Source organism: Geotrypetes seraphini, chromosome 10 (assembly GCF_902459505.1).
Source record: "Geotrypetes seraphini chromosome 10, aGeoSer1.1, whole genome shotgun sequence".
Classification (NCBI taxonomy): domain Eukaryota; kingdom Metazoa; phylum Chordata; class Amphibia; order Gymnophiona; family Dermophiidae; genus Geotrypetes; species Geotrypetes seraphini.
In genome coordinates this window covers 105,915,611-105,935,685 of record NC_047093.1, presented here as the reverse complement: position 1 = coordinate 105,935,685, position 20,075 = coordinate 105,915,611, and the positions used below count along the sequence as shown (strand labels likewise).

The window sequence follows — 20,075 nt, the reverse complement described above, 5'->3', positions numbered from 1 at the left end:
TGAAAATGCAAGGTGTTGGAAATACAGTCTTATCCCTTCAACAAGCAGTGTCAAGACTAGCCTAAAGACTTTCTTATTTCGGGACGCATTCGACGGTACTTAGATCTCTGTTTTTTGGGGGTTTTTTCCTCCTCTTCTTCTTTCATTACTTTTTTTTTTCTCTCTTTTTCTTTTATTACTTCCTTTTTTCTTTAAGCAAGTATTTGCTTTAACAAAGCGCCCTTACCCTTTACGTTCTATCCCCACCCCGCTTTCTCCTTCTCTTCTAAATCATGTAACTTTTCCCCTTCCTTCCCTTTTACCCTCACCTTCTAGTTTGTCTAGTCTTTGTCATTTATGTTCACTCTATTTATTTTTATACACCTACAACTATTTTTAATCTACCTTTTTAAATTTTATTGTTAACCGGCCAGACATTTGTTTGATGGTCGGTATATTAAAAACTAATAAACTTGGAAACTTGGAAAACAAGCTAGAACTCTTCATCGCCGACATTGAAACAGGTCGTTTACTACACTTTGAAAAACTGGGAGAGTTTAAAGATGCATACACAGCAAGTGACCCTGCTCAACATCTTGATCTTCAGCAGCTAGCGGGCCTCACATCTAATCTCCTGCAGTCATTCAAAGCGCGCTTTGGAGAATTTCGTGAGCGTGCTTGTCTTTTTAAGTTCATCACCCATCCACATGAGTGTGCAGTGGACAGTGCCGACCTGAGTTACATCCCCGGTGTCTCCATTAGAGATTTTGAGCTCCAAGCTGCTGACCTGAAGGCCTCAGACATGTGGGTGAATAAGTTCAAGTCACTGAATGAAGATTTGGAAAGACTTGCACGACAGCAAGCAGAGTTGGCGCGCAAACACAAGTGGGGAGAAATGAAAAACTTCAACCTGCAGACCAGCTGATTGTCAAAACTGGGAACGCGCTTCCCGTCACATACCACACACTGCAGCATGTGAGTATTGCTGTACTGACAATGTTTGGCTCTATGTATGCATGTGAGCAGTCTTTCTCACATCTAAAGAACATTAAGACCAACCTAGGTTCACGTTTAACGGATGGAAGTCTCAACGCCTGCATGAAACTTAACCTCATCATGTATCTACAAAGCCATCAGCAAAACCATGCAGCACCAGAAGTCGCATTAATGGTAAGAACTACGTTATTCATCATTGTTTAGCAACAGCATAACAACGTTATTAAAAAGAATTCAGAGACTTATTGTACTTTAAAAGTGTTGGTCTTGCATAAAATGCACACATTTACTTGTATTTAGTTTTAAACAAATTGTATGGCTCTCACGGAATTACATTTTTAAATATGTCATGTTTATGGCTCTCTCAGCCAAAAAGGTTCCTGACCCCTGCTTTAGCATCTCTCCAAACCGATATAGTTCACTGATGGGTAGTAGCTCAGATTGACCAGCAGATGGAGACTGAGACAAAACTTTGACTGTACTACTAATAGCTGTGCTTCCCTCTAGTCTAACCAGTCTGTTCTCAGTCTCAGCAGGTGTGGTAAGCTATGCCACTGTGCCAGTCTTCCCTGAAAATGGTTAGTGTAGGCCTGTTGGAAGTTGTTTAATCCATAGTCTGTTATTGAGAAAGACATGGTGGAAGCCACTGCTTGCTCTGGATCGGTAGCATGGAATATTGCTATTCCTTGGGTTTTGGCTAGGTACTAGTGACCTCGATTGGCTACCATGAGAACGGGCTACCGGGCTTGATGGACCATTGGTCTGACCTAGTAAGACTATTTTTATGTTCTTGTCTCTATTTGGTGCCGGGTTGAGCTTGGGAGGACACTTACGGGGGTCCATCCGACCTTGGGGGTGTCACTCGTCGGGTCACTAGTTGAGTCCCTCCCCCCCATTTCCTCCACCTCCCCAAATTTTTTTCTAGAGGTGCCTCAGCTGTAAGCCTTGCCACCGATACCGACAAGGCATATGCCTTAGAGCAGGGGTGTCAAAGTCCCTCCTCGAGGGCCGGAATCCAGTCGGGTTTTCTGGATTTCCCCAATGAATATGCATTGAAAGCAGTGCATGCAAATAGATCTCATGCAGATTCATTGGGGAAATCCTGAAAACCCGACTGGATTCTGGCCCTCGATACCGACTTTGACACCTGTGCCTTAGAGAGCCAGTGGAGTCTGTTCTGAAAAAAAAAAAAAATCCTGAGGCAGTGCCAGTCTGAAGGGAGCCTTCATTTCATAATTATTGCTTTTTATTGCTAACCAGCACTTTTTCCCTTAGCTAGGTTGTGTATTGCACAATGATCACTTTTAAAGGGAAAAAGTGCTCATTTTGCTCCAGATGCTGAGGTCGATGCGGCCGGCCTTTGCTTGCAGTGTACCGGATTCTGCGAAGGGGAATCCTCATCGGCTTCGGGTGCTGGCATCCAGGGATCCCCTTCGTGAGTGCCTCACATGCCAGCAGCTGACAGTGGGGAAGCTTGGGCTTTCCTCGTCGCCCACACAGCGGTGGTCGTGGCGGTGGCCTTGCGCAAGGAGTGAATTCTGGTTCACTCCTATCTGGACCACTGGTTGATCCAAGTAAGTCTTTTCAGGAGAGTTCCTGAGTTATGGCTTGGATTGTGGAGTTCCTGCAGTCACTAGGATGGGTAGTCAACCTTTCCCAAGAACTAGTTGGCTCCTTCTCAGTGCCTGGAGTACCTTGGGTCAAAGACCAGTGACCTATGTGAGTCTAGCCTTACCTGAGTATGTTCGGTTCCAGTAGGAACTTATCCAACCTTTTCTTGAATCCCTGAAGGGTGCTTTCCCCTATAACAGCCTCCAGAAGAGCGTTCCAGATTTCTACCAATCTCTGGGTGAAGGAAAACTTCCTTATGTTTATACAGAATTTTTTCCCTTTTAACTTTAGCAACTGCGTACTCGTTCTCTTCACCTTGGAGAAGGTGAACAATCTCTCTTTTTCTACTAAGTTATTTCCCTTCAATATCTTGAACATTTCGATCATGTCCTCTCTCAGTCTTCTCTTTTCAAGGAAGAAGAGGCCCAGTTTCTCTAGCCTCTCATTGTACGGCAACTCCTCCAGTCCCTTAACCACTTTTGTCGCTCTTCTCTGGACCCTTTTGAGTAGTACTATGTCCTTTTTTATGTACGGTGACCAGTGTTGGATGCAGTATTCCAGATGGGGGGCGTACCATGGCCTGGTACAGCGGCATGATAACCTTCTCCAATCTGTTTGTGATCCCCATCTTAATCATTCCTAGCATTCTGTTTGCCCTTTTCGCCGCCGCCACACATTGCACAGACAGTTTCATTGATTTGTCTCCAAGTACTCCCAAGTCTTTTTCCTGGGGGCTATCTCCGAGTATAGCACTGGACATCCTGTATTCGTGCATATGATTTTTGTAACTGACATGCATCACCTCTCTATGTAAAGATCGATATCCAAGTGACTGAAATGCAGGGGACCTGGGGAAAGGAAGAAGCAATATGGATTGTTTTGAAAAGAGAAGATGGAACTTCTATCCACTTGGGTGTTGTCTACAGACCTCGGACTCAATCGCAGTAAATTGACAGATATGATTACGGATATACATAAAGAAAGGAGAGGTGCTGTTGCTGGGTGATTTCATCCTGCCGGATGTGGATTGGAAAGTTCTGTCTGCAGAATCGGAAAGAAGTAGAGAGATCATGGATGCCTTTCAAGGGGCTCTGCTCAGACAAAAAGTGACGGAATCCATGAGGGGAAAAAGCGATACTGGATCTGGTGCTCACAAATGGTGAAAGTGTCTCTAATGTCCTAGTGGGGGGGCCTACCTGGGAAGTAAAGATCGTCTTATAGTTTGGTTTGATATAATAGACAAAGAGGAAGATGGCCACACAAAACTCAAAAGTCCTGGATTTCAAACGTGCGGACTTTAGTAGCATGGGAGAGTACCTGAAGAAAGAGCTGATTGGATGGGGAGACATAAGGGAAGTGGAAAAACAGTGGTCCAAGTTGAAAGATGCAATAAAAATAGCTACTGACCTTTATGGAATAGAAGGAGATATACTAAGATGGATAGGCAAATGGCTGGAAAACAAATTGCAGAGGGTGGGCATAAATGGGAAGTTCTCGGACTGGGAAAAGGTGAGGAGCGGTGTACCCCAGGGTTCGGTCCTTGGGCCCATCTTGTTCAATATCTTCATAAACGACCTGGAAGAAGAAACAACAAGTAATTTAATCAAGTTTGCAGACGACACAAAACTATGTAAGGCAGTTGGGTCACAAAAGGACAGAGAAGAACTCCAGAGAGATTTGAACCAGCTAGAGAAATGGGCAGAAAAATGGCAGATGAAGTTTAACATAGAAAAATGCAAAGTGTTGCACCTGGGTAAGAAAAACAAGGAACATGAATATAAAATGTTAGGTGTTACATTGGGCAAGAGCGAACAAGAAAGGGACCTGGGGATACTGATAGACAGTACCCTGAAGCCGTCAGCACAATGCGCAGCGGCAGCAAAGAAAGCAAACAGGATGTTGGGCATGATAAAGAAGGGAATCACGAGTAGATCGGAGGACATCATAATGCCACTTTACAGAGCAATGGTCAGACCACACTTGGAATACTGTGTCCAACATTGGTCTTCCTACCTAAAGAAGGATATAACCCTGCTGGAGAGGGTGCACAGACGAGCCACGAAACTAGTTAAAGGTATCAAGAATTTGAGCTACAAAGAACGCCTCGAAAAACTGGGATTGTTCACCCTCGAGAAGAGAAGACTGCAAGGGGACATGATAGAGACTTTTAAAATACTAAAAGGATTCAACAAAATAGAGCAAAAAACACCGTTATTCACATTGTCCAATGTGACTCGGACAAGAGGTCATGGACTGAAGCTGAGGGGCACCAGGCCCAGGACAAATATCAGGAAATTCTGCTTCACACAACGAGTGGTGGACGCTTGGAACATACTCCCGGAGGAGGTCATGATGGAGACCACCATTCCGGGATTCAAGGGCAAGTTGGATGCACACCTTCTCGCAAATCACATTGAGGGATATGAGTAAACAAGGTTTCTCAACAGGGAACACCTGGCTTGGCCTCCGCGAGTGCAGGTCGCCGGACTGGATGGACCTAGGGTCTGATCTGGCGAAGCCATTTCTTATGTTCTTATGTGAAGAAAATAAATAAAAATAAGAGAAAAAGGAAACAGATATGGTACTACAAACTAGTGGCAGAAAAATTAGACAAAATAATTGGTGTTCGTGAAATATAAAAAAAACTAAAGAAGAAGAGTACAGAAAGGAATATTGGATGAAACTGAAAGAAGTCAAGAGAGAGATACGTGTGACAAAAGCACAAGTGGAAGAGCAAATGGCTATAAATATAAGAAAGGGAGACAAAAATTTTTTCAGGTATATTAGTGAAAAGAGGAAGACAAAAAATGGAATTACGAGACTGAAAGAAGGTATAAACCTCTATGTGGAGAGTGAGGAAAAAGCAAACGTGCTAAACAAATATTTCTGTTCAGTGGTCACAGAAGAAAAACCTGGAGAAGGGCCGCAATTGGTCAGCAAAGTTACACCTGAGAATGGAGTGGATACCACACCGTTCACAGAAGAAAGTGTTTATGAACAACTTGAAAAATTGAAGTTGGAGAAAACTATGGGACCGGACAGGATCCATCCCTGGATATTTTGATGGAGCTCCGAGAGGTTTTGGTGGGTCCTCTTAAGGATTTGTTCAATAAATCTTTGGAGATTGGAGAGGTTCCACAGGACTGGAGAAGAGTAGATGTGGTCCCTCTTCACAAAAATGGTTATAGAGATGAAACGGGAAACTACAGATCGGTAAGCCTCACTTCAGTTACTGGAAAAATAATGGAAACGTTGCTGAAGGAAAGGATAGTGAATTTCTTGGAATCTAATGGATTACAAGATCTGAGGCAACATGGGTTTACTAAAGATAAATCGTGACATGGGGGAAGCCACTGCTTGCCCTGGATCAGTAGAATGGAATGTTGCTATTCCTTGGGTTTTGGCCAGATACTAGTGATCTGGATTGGCCATTGTGAGAACGGGCTACTGGGCTTGATGAACCATTGGTATGACTCAGTAAGGCTATTCCATTGGTATGACTCAGTAAGGCTATTCTTATGTGCCAAACGAATCTGATTGAATTCTTTGACTGGGTGACCAGAGAATTTGATCAAGGACGTGTGCTAGATGTAATTTACTTAGGTTTCAGCAAAGCCTTTGACACGATTCCTCATAGGAGGCTCTTAAATAAACTTCATGGGCTGAAGTTAGGACCCAAAGTAGTGAACTGGATTAGAAACTAGTTGATGGACAATGCCAGAGGGTGGTGATAAATGGAATTTGCTCAAAGGAGGATCAGGTCAGTAGTGGAGTGCCTCAAGGATCGGTGCTGAGACTAATTCTGTTCAATATGTTTTCTGAGTGACATTGCTGAAGGGTTAGAAGGTAAGGTTAGCCTTTTTGTGGATGATACCAAGATTTATAACAGAGTGGACACCCCAGAGGGAGTGGAAAACATGAAAAAGGGTCTGCAAAGTTAGAAGAATGGTCTAGCGTCTTGCAACTAAAATTCAATGGGAAGAAGTGCAGAGTGATGCATTTGGGGGGTAGAAATCCAAGTGAACTGTATATGTTGGGAGGTGAGAGGTTGTTAAGCACAGATGGAGAGAGGGACTTTGGGGTGATTGTGTCTGAGGATCTAAAGGCATCTATACAGTGTGATAAGGCAGTGGCTTTAGCCAGAAGGATGCTAGGCTATATAGAAAGAGGAGTAATCAGCAGAAGAAGGGAGGTGCTGATGCCCCTTTATAGGTCATTGGTGAGGCCGCACTCAGAGTATTGTGTTCAATTTTGGAGGCTGTATCTGGCGAAAGATATAAAAATACTTGAAGCGGTCCAGAGGAAGGTGACGAAAATGATAAGGGGTTTAAACAAAAAGATGTATGAGAAGAGATTGGAAGACCTAAATATGTATACTCTGGAGGAGAGGAGAGACAGGGGAGATATGATACTTGAAAGGTATTAATATAGAATCAAATCTTTTTCAGAAAAGAAAAAAATGGTAAAACTAGAGAGCATAATTTGAGGTTACAGGGAGGAAGACTTAAGAGCAATGTTAGGAAATTCTTCTTCACAGGGAGTGTGATAGATGTCTGGAATGCCCTCCCAAGGGAAGTGGTGGAGAGGAAAACGGTGATAGAATTCAAAGTGTGGGATAAAAATAGAGGATCTCTAATTAGAAAATGAAGGATGTAAATTAAAGAACTAAGGCCGGTATTGGACAGACCTGCATGCATATATGGTGATTCGGTGTAGGATGAGCTGGGGTGGGCATCAATGGGAACTCCACTAATTTGGAACTTGAGGATATTACTGGCCAGATTTTATGGTAGATATCCGGCAAACAACGATACAATACAATAAATCAATTTCAAGACCGCATAACCAGGTAGTTCAATGCGGTTTACAAAAGATTAATAATACATACAGGATGAAATAGATAAAGAATTAGTTGCCTATGAATTTTTTGAAAAGATGAGTTTTCAACTGCTCTCTAAATTGAAGATAAGAGTAAGATGTTAGGAACAGATTTAAAATCAGCATCATGCAATGCAACTTGAAAAGAGAGTTGTCGCTCATGAAATTTTTTGTACTTGCATCCACTAACTTGGATGGTTGGATAGGCTGGAGTGAGCTTGGACATCAACGTCAGTATTTGGAACCTAGGACAATACCAGACTTTGCAGTCTATGGACCAGAAATATCAAAGAAGAGACAAGTTAATTTAATCATGTTTTTTTTAATGGGTATAACTTACAGGCAGACTGGATGCCATCATTTACAATGTTACTATGTTAGGAATTATCAGGAAAGGAATGGAAATCAAAGATTAAAATGTTATAATACCTTTGTATTGCTCTATGATACAGTTGCATCTCGAATAATGTGTGCAGTTCTGGTCGTCATATCTCGTAAAAGATATAGCGGAATTAGAAAAGATACAGAGAAGAGTGACGAAAGTGATAAAAGGGATGGGACGACTTCCCTATGAGGAAAGACTAAAGCGGCTAGAGCTTGTCAGCTTGGAGAAGAGACAGCTCAGTGGTGATATAATAGAGGTCTATAAAATAATGTGTGGCGTGGAAAGGATAGATATGAATTGTTTATTCACTCTTTCCCAAAATACTAGGACTAGGGGACATTCAATGAAACTACTAAAATAGTAGATTTAAAACAAACCGGAGAAAATATTTCTTCACACAATGTGTAAATAAACTCTGGAATTCGCTGCTGGTAAATGTGGTGAAATCCGTTTGCTTTGTGGATAATTTCCTAAAAGAGAAGTCCATAGGCCATTATTGAGAAGGCTTGGGGAAATCCACTGCTTATTCCTAGGATAAGCATCATAAAATCTGTTTTACTACTTGGGATCTAGCTGGGTACGTGGGACCTGGATTGGCTGCTATTGGAAACAGAGTACTGGGCTTGATGGACTTAACAGGATACTGGGGTTGATGGACCTTCGGTCTGACCCAGTATGGCAGTTCTTTTGTTCTTAACTTAATATCTGGTTTAATTTTACCAGGTGTTCTAATTGCTCTCTCAAACTCAAGTGGCTGTGGGAGAGTAAATTTTAGCATAGAGGGGAGAGCCATGTTTCAAGAAATTTTATTACATCTGATCCTTCAGCACCTTCCTTTAGACCAGAGGTCTCAAAATCACGGCCCAGGTGCCACATGCGGCCCACCATGTACTGTTTATCATAATCTAAGTAAAATAAAACAGTTTCTAGATCACATGTCTCTTTAGCTATAAATTAGAATATTATTATTAAGACTTAGCCAAAAGGAAAGATTTATAAACTATAAAGAGTTTTACCTCATGCAAAATTGTCATTTCTTTAATAAGACATAAACTATTTTTTCTGTGGTCCTCCAAGTACCTACAAATCCAAAATGTGGCCCTGCAAAAGGTTTGAGTTTGAGACCACTGCTTTAGACCCAAAATTCTAATGTTGTTTCTTCTGCTTCTATTGGCAAAGTCCTGTACTTGCTGCTCAAGATGTTTCAGGTTATTTGTAGTGTACGATTTATATTGTAACAAATCTTGTGCAGTGGTTTCTGCAATTTGTTCAGTAATGATAAATCTTGATTGAGTATAAGAAATTGTTTCTGTAATAGATTCAAAGTCCTTTTTAATAACGCAAGTGGCTTCATACTTTTTAGAATATAAAACTTTTAAGGCTCAGATTTCTTCTATCAATGACTCTGTGCTACTGAGTGTTTTTTCGGCAGACGCCATTTTATCTGGCATCAGAGGGTCATTTGGCTCTTTTTGAGCTAGTTTGGAGTATCGGAGTTATCTTCATTCAAAATGAATAAAGCAGATACATCTTCTCAAAGGTTTTGGCAAAAAAGTCTTGACAAAAGAAGTATATTTGCAAAACTATTGTTGATGAATTAGCTGAGCAGAGTGGAGAGCACGATTTCTATGCAGCCATCCTGCTTGGCACTCACCATCAACCCCCCAGCTTTTGATTCCAACACAACAACTCAACACAACAACACAACTCAACACAACAACTCTTTATCTCTCCTCCCCACTTCCCTCTTACAGAGAAAACAAACTATCTATGCTGCTTGCAGAAGGAAGAAGGCTCTTTCTTTTGCTTTCTACAGAGTGTAAAGGAAACTAAAGAGTAAGGGGGATCATGACCAGAAAACAGCCTTCCAGTTCCTCCCAACTCCTTATACTATGGTTTATCCTTTAAAGGGATACACATACCAACCCACTCCTGTGCGGGCAGATATAGTGCAAGCTTCCCCCTCCTCCTACAGTCACTTCTTCTTCCACTCTCTTAGGGACTACTGGGCAATTCCCCTCCTGCTTCCAATAGGGAGGTGCCCTTCTGGGTTTCCCAAGCATCTCTATCCCTTAAATGTTCACCCCAAAGACTTTTGGACCATGTAGTTCCTGATCCCACAAGCTACCGTTCCATGACAAGTCTTAGCTGTCAGGTTGTCTTACTGCTCAGTGAGAGCCAAGCAAGAGGTGTGTCAGAGCAAAGCATTGCCTAGGAGGCAGGTAGGGCCCATGCTAAACAAGAGGTCAGCATGCCTGACTGCTTGTAATTGGCTTTAGTGGGACAGAGACCTCAGAAGGGAAGAGCTGATCTGAGAGCTTGTTGCCTGAAGAGAGGTTCTCTAGATCCTTGTGCCTAGTGAGCTAGGTTCTTGCTGATCCTCTAGGGGAGAAAATTCCCTGGAGGAATGTTACTTGTGGGAATATAAAGAAAATATAATATAAAATAATACAAAAAGTAAAGTAAAATAAAAAGGAAGCAGGAAGATCCATCTGCCTGAGAAGGCGGATAGAAAAGATTGAGGCAGGAATTAAGGTTACTTGGGTTTACCCATCAGGGATAACTATTGCACATACTCAGAGAGATCTTTAAAAAAAAATATCTCTTTGAGCTATTGGCGAATATTTCTGTCCAATGAGAGTTGTCAGATAACATCATAAGCATAAATACAATCAATGAGGTAAACTTGGAGATAGCAAACTGAATTCTAATAATAGGACTAACATGAAACAGTAACAGAAATATGAATATTTAACAGAAGCTGCAGTTATAGTTTGATATTATTGTGTGCATTTGATTTTCATAAGCTCTTCACAATAAGTAACAATGACTTCTTTTAACTAATATCTATTCCTTTCTCTTCCTGTTTCCACGTCTATATTCCTCTGTCTTCAGGTCACTTCACACAGGTGGTATGGAAAGACTCCAGAGAGGTTGGCATTGGCATGGCAACAAATGGCGAGGGATTGTTCTTTGTGGTAGGGCAATACAACCCTGCTGGCAACATCACCAATGTGGGATACTTTGAGAAGAATGTGCTACCACCTATGACGAACATCTCCAGTGATTCTGGATTCAGTGATAAATGGAGGCCTTTTAGCAATAGAAATCAGGATGTGGAGCCCAGCAAGAGCAGAACAGAGCCAGGGAAAATCACAGTGGACTATGGTAGACACGGTAAGAGCCTTCAGAAGAAACAGGAAACCTTGAATCATATTAGCTGGGAGAGCTCTACACCACAGTGGCACGTGAAAAAATTAATTAGCTAGAGCTCCTGTAGTATGTGAAGATAAGATCTTTCACTTTCTGTGGAGTGATTTTTAAGGCATACTTCTAAAGTTGAGTTTCGGGTACTATCCTGTCTTCCTTTGCCATCTCAGGGCTTAGAATTTCTTGTGTGCCCTTTTTTCACTTCTTGTGTCTCAAGTGAACTCTCCTATGGAATTTAGTAAACTTCCATCATTTATCTACTCCTCCTTCTAGGCTTTATTTTCTAATTGTTGGGGTGTGCCTAGTATGGACATAGCTCAGGGTCTCCCTGTCCCCACACTCTTTTCCTTTCAGAGTAATTTGTTTTGTTCTTAATTTTTATTCACTTATTCACTTGGACTGTATATGTATTTTCTGCTCCTGCACAAATATACTGTATAATATACTAATCTGAAGCTTTCTCTTATTTTTCTTGATTATACCACCTTTCAAGACTTGCTATCAAAGGGTTTACAGTAGTAAAACATAATTAAAAAGGAAAGGGAAGGAAAAACGTGGATAAGAAATGCAGAAGACACCATTCTCCCAGGTGCAGTGTATTAGCTGCAAACTATATCCACTCACCAAAGGTCTGAGTGAAAAGAAAAGCAATAAAAGACTGCCCATGAATTTAGACCAGGCTCATCAGATTACAGATTACCGTATTTGCCGGCGTATAGGACGACTGGGCGTATAAGACGACCCCCCAACTTTTAGTTAAAAAATAGAGTTTTGTGTTATACTCGCCGTATAAGACGACCCCTTCTTCCGCACACCTTCTCTACCGCCCCGGGTGCAGCACAGCCGGCCAGGTCCCCTTACTTTTGTGGCACTTCCCCGACCGACCGACAACAGCCCCGATCCGACAAACCTCCCTGCCCTTAACCGCGAATCTAAATTACCTTCTTACAGCTGCTGTAAGAAGGTATTTAGATTCGCGGCTACAGGGCAGGGAGGATTGTCGGACCCGGGCTGTTATCGGTCGGTCGGGGAAGTGCCACAAAAGTAAGGGAACCTGGCCGGCTGTGCTGCAACCGGGGCGGGGCGGCCGCCCCTCTCTCTTGGTACCGCGAGGCTACTCTCTTTCTCCTTACCTGCCATGCCTGCAGCACAGAGCCGAACGGAAGTCTTCCCGACGTCAGCGCTGACGTCGGAGGGAGGGAGGGCTTTGTTTAAGCTTTGTTTAAGCCCTCCCTCCCCTCCGACGTCAGCGCTGACGTCGGGAAGACTTCCGTTCGGCTCTGTGCTGCAAGCAGAGAAGGTAGGAAGAAGAAGAGCCGCGCAACTGAGTACATCCAGCCCCGCAAGTAAGGGCATGTAAACTGTACCCGGCGTATAAGACGACCCCCGACTTTGGGGAGGATTATAAGGTACTAAAAAGTCGTCTTATACGCCGGCAAATACGGTAAGTGAAAGAGCATTCTAAAGTGAGGCAGCTGTATGAGAAAAAGCACTTTGAAAGTTCTAGTTTCCTGTCTCTGTCAACATCATAATTTCAGTTGAAGTAACATAGTCACATAGTAGATGACGGCAGATAACGACCCGAATGGTCCATCCAGTCTGCCCAACCTGATTCAATTTAAATTTTTTCTTCTTAGCTATTTCTGGGCAAGAATCCAAAGCTCTACCCGGTACTGTGCTTGGGTTCCAACTGCTGAAATCTCCGTCAAAACCTACTCCATCCCATCTAAACCCTCCCAGCCATTGAAACCCTCTCCAGCCCATCCTCCCCCAAACGGCCATATACAGACACAGACGTGTTTAAGTAGTTTAAGAAAAGGCCTAGTCTATACAGAGATGCATGTAAATAGATTATATTTAATTGAAATGGCCAACCTCCTTAAGAGGTGTGTAAAAATAGTGTATAGAGTATTTAGTTGCAATAGGAAACCTAGTATTACATGTGTATATACGTAGGACGATTGATTTGGTCTAAAAATGTGCATATAAGAAGGATGATGGATTATGGCATAATCATGCCGGTATTAATAACTATATTGTAACACCACCACAGAGCTCCTTGTATTTCAGGATAGAGCCCATGTATTGTAGTACCTCACAACTCCTTATGGTAACATCTCTACAGAAGCTAATGTATCATAACACCTGTATAGAAGCTCATGTATTGTAACGCCATTGCAGAGGCTCATGTAGATCGCTCTGAATTGACTCCCCAGTCATTAAGCAGCGGTATAGAAGCTCTCAAAAAACCATAAACAACAGTAGAAGGGACAGCAACACTAATAACGATACTATGTAAAGGTCAAGAAGGTATAAGTGGAGGGCCATTTTTGATATGACATCCAAATCTGAGTTTGGAGGTTTTGTGGAACTCACACAGAAATCCAGAACCAAATGTGCCCATTTTCAAAACTGCAAAAGGTCTATCTTGTTGTTTTGGGGGTTTTTTTTTTTTTGTTTTTTTTTAAATAGCCATTTTTCAGATGTGTGTCTATCTTTTTGAACCATTTTTGGGAAAAAAAAATGTCCTAAAGAAAAATGTACAAAACAAGCCACTGGGATGTAGGAGGGGCCATCATTTATAGTAGACTGGCCACACAGACATCCCAGCAGAGCAGTGAGACACCCTAGGGCAGCGATGGCGAACCTATGGCACGCGTGCCAGCTGTGGCACACGAAGGCCTTGCAGCTGGCACGCGGGAAGGTCCGCAATAGAGAGCTGCACGGGAACGGGGCTGGATGTACTAAGTCGCGCGGCTTTTCTCCCTACCTGCTCTGCTTGCAGCACAGAGCCGAACGGAAGTCTTCCCGACGTCAGCGCTGACGTTGGAGGGAGGGAGGGCTGACGTCGGGAAGACTTCCGTTCGGCTCTGTACTGCAGGCAGGGTAGGTAAGGAGGAGTAGCCTCGCGGCTACCAAGGGAGGGGGGCGGTCCGCCCCGCCCCGCCCCATGTGCAGCACAGCCTGCCAGGTCCCCTTACTTTTGTGGCGCTAACCCAACCGACAGGGCCGCCATCAGGGCAGGCGGGCGCAACGCCCAGCAAATTTAGATGCCCGCCCGACTGTCATCTTCCGAATCCTGCTGCCGCCACTGCTTAATGCGCAGCCTGAAGAGCCGCTGAAAAACCCACCGGACTTTAAACAAAAAAAACCCCCAGCAAGCGACTCGAAACCGGCTTCCCTCCAAAACCGGAAGTTACGTCAGGGGGGTGGTGGTAGAGAAGAGAAGAGAAGCCGGCACAGACCATTAGAGCCCCAGAGCATGCGGGAGATAGGCCAGCCACGAGGGAAGCTTACTTGCTCTTGCTTACTTCGGGCCTTTCTCGCTGCCGGGTCCTGCCTACTTTCTGTTTCCGTGAAGGCAGGACCGAGCAACGAGAAAGGCCCGAAGTAAGCAAGAGCAGCAAGTTGTAAACTTCCCTCTGTCGCTGCCCTTTGCGACCAAGGGAAACTTGCAACTTGCCTTTGTCTGTAGCGAATCTGCCGGGTGTGTGAGACGGGGGGGGGGAATGGGAGGAGTAATGCTGCTGCACCCAATTAGGGGGGAGGGGGAAGAGAAATGCTGCTTCTGCTGTGCCCAATTGGGGGGGGGAGAGAAATGCTGATGATACTGCTGTACTCAGTGGGGGGAGGGGAAAGAGAAATACTGCTGTACCCAATTGGGGAGAGAGAGGGAAGGAGGGAGAAGGAAGATCAGGAAAAGGAGGAAAGAGATGCAAAGACCATGGGACGGAGGGAAAGGAGATACCATACCATGGAGTGGAAGAGAGAGATGTCAGGGCATATGGGGGGGGGGAAGCAGGGCCAGATTAAAGGATAGGCCCTGTAGGCACAGGCCTAGGGCCCGAAATAGTCAGGGGGGCCTGCCAGTGCTGTGCTTTGGGGCCTCACCCTTGCTGGATTCGCTGGCAGCAGCAGCAGCCTCATCATCATCCCGGGCGAATCCCAACCCGATCCGACCCTCCTATCTCTCCCTCCTTCCCTCATCATTGACGTGCCAGAGGGAATCACGGCAGGAGAAAGTCCTGAAGCAGCCTGTTTAGAGTCTCGTGATGGGAGGGAGGGAGAGTTAGGAGGGTCGTGGGGGGGAGAGTAGCAGTCTGCCCCGGGTGTTCGACCTGGCGTCATGAACTTCTTCGGCTAACATCAGCATTTACAATTCACTGCTGTTGCCAGCTTCAGGCCTTCCTCTCCGCCGGGTCCTGCCTACTTCTGTTTCCATGAAGGCAGGACCCGACAGAGAAGAAGGCCCGAAGCTGGCAACAGCAGCAAATTGTGAATGCTGCTGCCTGAAGAAGTTCATGACGCCAGGTCATGGGTGACAGAAGGAGGAAAGGGAGCAGACAGGGAGAGACTTGCTGCACCCAACTGGAGGGAGAAAGAAGATGAGGGAGGGAATGGAATGAGATGCCAGGGATTGGAGTGAAGGGAGGGAGGAAGAGATGCCAGGGCATGGAGGGAAGGAGGAAAGTATGCCAGACCAAGGGAAAAGGAAGGAGGAGAAGACAAAGCATGGAGGGGGAGGGAGAGATGGAAGAAAAGGAAAGGCGTGAGATGCTAGAGAATCAGGGAAGGGAAGATACCAGACTATGGGGTGCGAAGGAAAGAAAGGAGAAGAGAGAGATGCCAGAGCATAGGGGACAGGATGGTGACAGAGAGAGAAAAATGGAGAGGTGGCAGAGCTGAAATCAATCATGTACAAAGGAGAAGAGAGGGGGCACAGGATAGACAGTTTATTGAAGGAGCATAAAAAGAGGGAAGATGCCATATGGAACGGGGAGAGGGCAGGCAGTGGATGGAAGGGGCTGATGCTGTATGGAAGACAGAGCGGACAGAAGCTGGCTAGAAAGAAGAGTGAAGACAAGATGATTAAAACAAAAACGACAAAAGGTAGAAAACATTGTTTTGTTGCTTTACGTAGAATCAAGTAGTATTGTATCTATTGATTAAAGTTTATAAATAGGAAATAGAAATAAGGCAGTTTTTTGGGGACTAAACCCCTTTCCTCAGGTCAGGACAGGATACTATAACAGCAGGGGTGCCCAAATGGTCGAGTGCGATCGACCAGTAGATCGCAAAGGCAATGTGAGTCGATCGCGTTGCCTTGGCAATCTTTTTCTTCCTGCCTCCCTGAGCCAGGCCAGGCGCGTAGAAGCGCCGGACTCACAAGACTTCACTTCCGACGTCAATTCAGACGTCAGAGAGGAAGTTCTGGGCCAGCCAATCGCTGCCTGGCTGGCTTGGAACTTCCTCTCCGTCGTTAGAATTGATATCAGAGGTGAAGTCTTGTGAGTCCGGCGCTTGTACATTCTTGGCCTGGCTCATGGAAGCAGGGAGAAATCGGCATGGTGGCTTAGGGGGTAGGGAAAGAATCGGGGAAGTGGAGAAATTGGCGCGATGGCTTGGGGGGGGCGGGGGGAGAGAGAAAGAAAGAGACAGAAAGAAAAGGGGAGGGGCAGAAAGAAAAAATATTGGATTTATAGTCAGAAGAAGGAAGTGCAAACAGAGACTCATGAAATCACCAGACAAAAAGATAGGAAAAATGATTTTATTTTCAGTTTAGTGATCAAAATGTGTCTGTTTAGAGAATTTATATCTGCAATAGCGGTTTTTAGCGCAGGGAGCCTATGATCATCGAGAGCAGCACAGGGCATTCAGTGCATCTCCCTGCTCTAAAAACTGCTATTGCGATTTAGTAAAAAGGGAGGGGGTATATTTGTCTATTTTTGTATAATTGTTCCTGAAGTGACATTGCATAGAATCGTCTGACTTGACCTCTTTGAAAACCCACGGAATATAAATGATAATTAACATTTTCTCTTCATACAGTGTGCTTTGTGGGTTTTTTTTAAAAATTTTATTGTTGGTAGATCATTTTGACTTGGTCATTTTAAAAGTAGCTCGCAAGCCCAAAAAGTGTGGGCACCCCTGCTGTAGAAGCAAGGGCAAAGTGGGAATGTCCAATCAAGATGGTGCACAAAAACAGTGTCTTTCAACTCATCTGATAAATCCAATGGTCTTTATTAATCCAAAACAAAATCGTACATCCAAAGCAACTCAATGACTCGACATGATCACGTTTCGGCCATCCGGCCTGCATCAGGAGTCTTAGAAGTCTTTGGGTAGCAAGTAGTCTTTAAATGGCAAATGGTCAAAAGTGAAACAATCATACCATTGCTCCAAGTCTGTAAATGCTGCAAAACCACACAACCTCATGTTCTTTACAGATTTTACTAACCACTTTAATGTACTAAACAAAAAATTACAAGGCATGGGAAAAACAGCAGAAAGCATGTTTAGTGACATCAAAGCTTTTGAGAGAAAATTGCATGTTTTTGAAAAAGACCTTGAGAGTGGACAGCTAAAATATTTTCCCAACCTAAAAATACATTTGGATAATTCTACAACATTTGTGGACAGTCATAAAAAACACCAGGAAATCCACAAAGCATATTCCACCATTGTAGCCGAAGCAAAGGAGAATTTTAGTAAAAGATTTTCTCAGTTCCGTAAGATGGAGACAACCCTTTCATTTATAACTTCCCCAGAAAAGTCCACATTTGAAGATCTTGATCTTTCCTGCTTACAGTGGTTGGATATTCAAAATTTGGAAATGGAGCTACTGGAATTTCAAGAAAGCTCTATCTGGAAAAGTAAATTCAATGACCTGCGTGCGGCTCTTGAACGTATTGAGTGTGAAAGGGTGACAAATGAAATCACTGCTAGCAGTTCTGAAAATGAAATCCTAAAAGCGTGGAATTCTCTGCCAGACAATTTTAAGTCCATGAAAGCACTTGGGATTGCTCTTCTTACTTTGTTTGGGTCATCCTATGCTTGTGAGCAGCTGTTTTCGGCTTTGAATCATATAAAATCTGATGCTAGAAACAGATTAACGGATGACATGAGTGTTGCATGTGTTGCTCTGAAATTAACGCACTATGAGCCAAAGATTGACAAGTTATCAGCATGCATGCAACAACAAAAATCACATTAATTTTTTTCAGAGCATGCCCAATGCATATGTTTACATGAAGCAGTATTTTCAGTTTGCAGTTAAGACACTTTCTAAGTTATTTAAATATTATTTAAAGATGTTATTTAAAAAAGGGACTTTACATGGCCCTGTTGTATTCCAATCTGGAATTTCCAATAAAAACGGTTGGTTTAATTGAAAGCTCTTTTGTTTTCTTTACATCATATTATTAGAAATGTAATGATTTAACTATTTTCTAATTTGATTGTAAATTTTACAAAAAAACATGTATAGACTCTTTGGAAATGCACACCGAGTCTTGACACAGTTAACAGTTTTAAGAAGTTTATCTTTTTTTTTACTCAGGATACATTTGACATGTTATGTGAATAATACATTTAAAATATATTGTGTAACTGAATCAAATTCTTCCTAAATTCATTAAATTGAATGAAATCATTAAAACATTATAAATTGCCAATAAATTGAAATGAAAACCAAAGGATTGTGAATCAAATTAATTCTCTGACAATACAAAGATTCCAACCTTTAAAAATGATGTTACATAGTTCAGGCAACTTTATAAAGAGTTTTTAGATACTAAAATCTTGTTATTAAGGTTTAATTGACGTGCTGGCACTTTGAGGAAATTCTTTGGTTTTGTGCGGCAGTTTGGGCACTCGGGCTCAAAAAGGTTAGCCATCACTGCCCTAGGGGGTAGGGCAGTGAACTTCACATAAAAAGGCCCAGGTAAACATCTCACCATAACCCGCTTATAGTGTATGGTGAGTCCTCCAAAACTTACTGTACACCATACTAATAGCCCTTATGCTTGCAGGTGTCACCTATATGAAGGTACAGTGGGATTTGGGTGGATTTTGGAAGGCTCACAGATTCCGCCATAAGTGTAATAGTTAGAGTGGGATATGGGCCTGAGTCCCCATCTCTGTGGTTGACTACATTGCCCATCAGGTTACTCCAGAGATCTGCTTGCTGCTCTGCTAGGACTGACTATACCATCTGAAGCTGTCATTCAGGCAGGTATGTACTGTTTCATTCACATCTTTGGGAGATAGGAGGTGGTTAGTGACCACTGGGGGAGTGTAGGAGGGTCATGCTTACATTCCTCCAGTGATCTGGTCAGTTTGGGCACCTTCTTAGCACCTATTTGTTGTTAAAAAGGTCTAGTCCCAGACATCCAAATTATGCTCTGGACATATTCTTTAATGTTTGATTTTGGCAGAAAAACGCCCTAGTCCCACCCAAACTATGCTCCATTGAGATTTAGATGAACTGTAGATGAACAGCTGTAGAAATCCATCTAGAAAATAGTTTTCAAAGATAGTGAATCAGAAGGGTTTGCCCTATATGCCACTTTTTAGCCATTTTTCTTTTTTGAAAATGAACCCTAATGTCAGAGATAGCAGCACTTTTGGAATGTACAGAATGACAGTTCAGGAGTGCACATTTAAGTGGGTCTGGAGTGGTGGTGTTAATTGCAGTGTTGTTAGATTGCAGATTAGAAGAAGTGAGTAGTATACACAGAACTAAAAGGCGTAGAAATAGAAACATGATGGTAGATAAAGGCCAAATGGCCCATCCAGTAAGCCCATCCACAGCATCCTTCGCCTCCTCTCTCCCTAAGAGATCCCATGTTCCTGTTCCATGCTTTCTTGAAATCAATGACTCCAGATTACTGGGATGCTCCTAACTGAAGGCACCATGAGCCTAAGAGAAGAGCAAGGAGTAGGAATTAAGTGCTTATAGTAAGGTCGCCCCAAGGAGCATGACCTGCTCCTTGTATACGCTCCTTCGGTTGCTGCTAGGCAGTAACAATTTAAATGAGTGCTGAAAATACTAATGGTAGAACTTCCAGGAGTGATGTCTATCAGATGGCGTAGCCCAGTGTAGTTGGTAATGGTCCAGGAACAGTAGTACCGGCTGATCACAGAAAGAATTATAAATATTTAAAGAAACACTAAGGGACTTCCGGTGATGTCACCGACCAGCATGGCAGCCCGATCGGGGAGCTCTCCACCTCAC

At 43.4% G+C, this 20,075-nt stretch overlaps 1 protein-coding gene across 1 annotated transcript in view; it reads left to right on the top strand.

Moving 5' to 3' along the window:
* LOC117368424 overlaps positions 1-20,075 on the top strand; it is a 199,568-nt gene that overhangs the window by 92,499 nt on the left and 86,994 nt on the right. Inside the window, exon 8 of the mRNA XM_033962071.1 lies at positions 10,745-11,026. Coding sequence (XP_033817962.1) covers positions 10,745-11,026 — 282 coding nt within the window. The remainder of the gene's footprint in view (positions 1-10,744; positions 11,027-20,075) is intronic.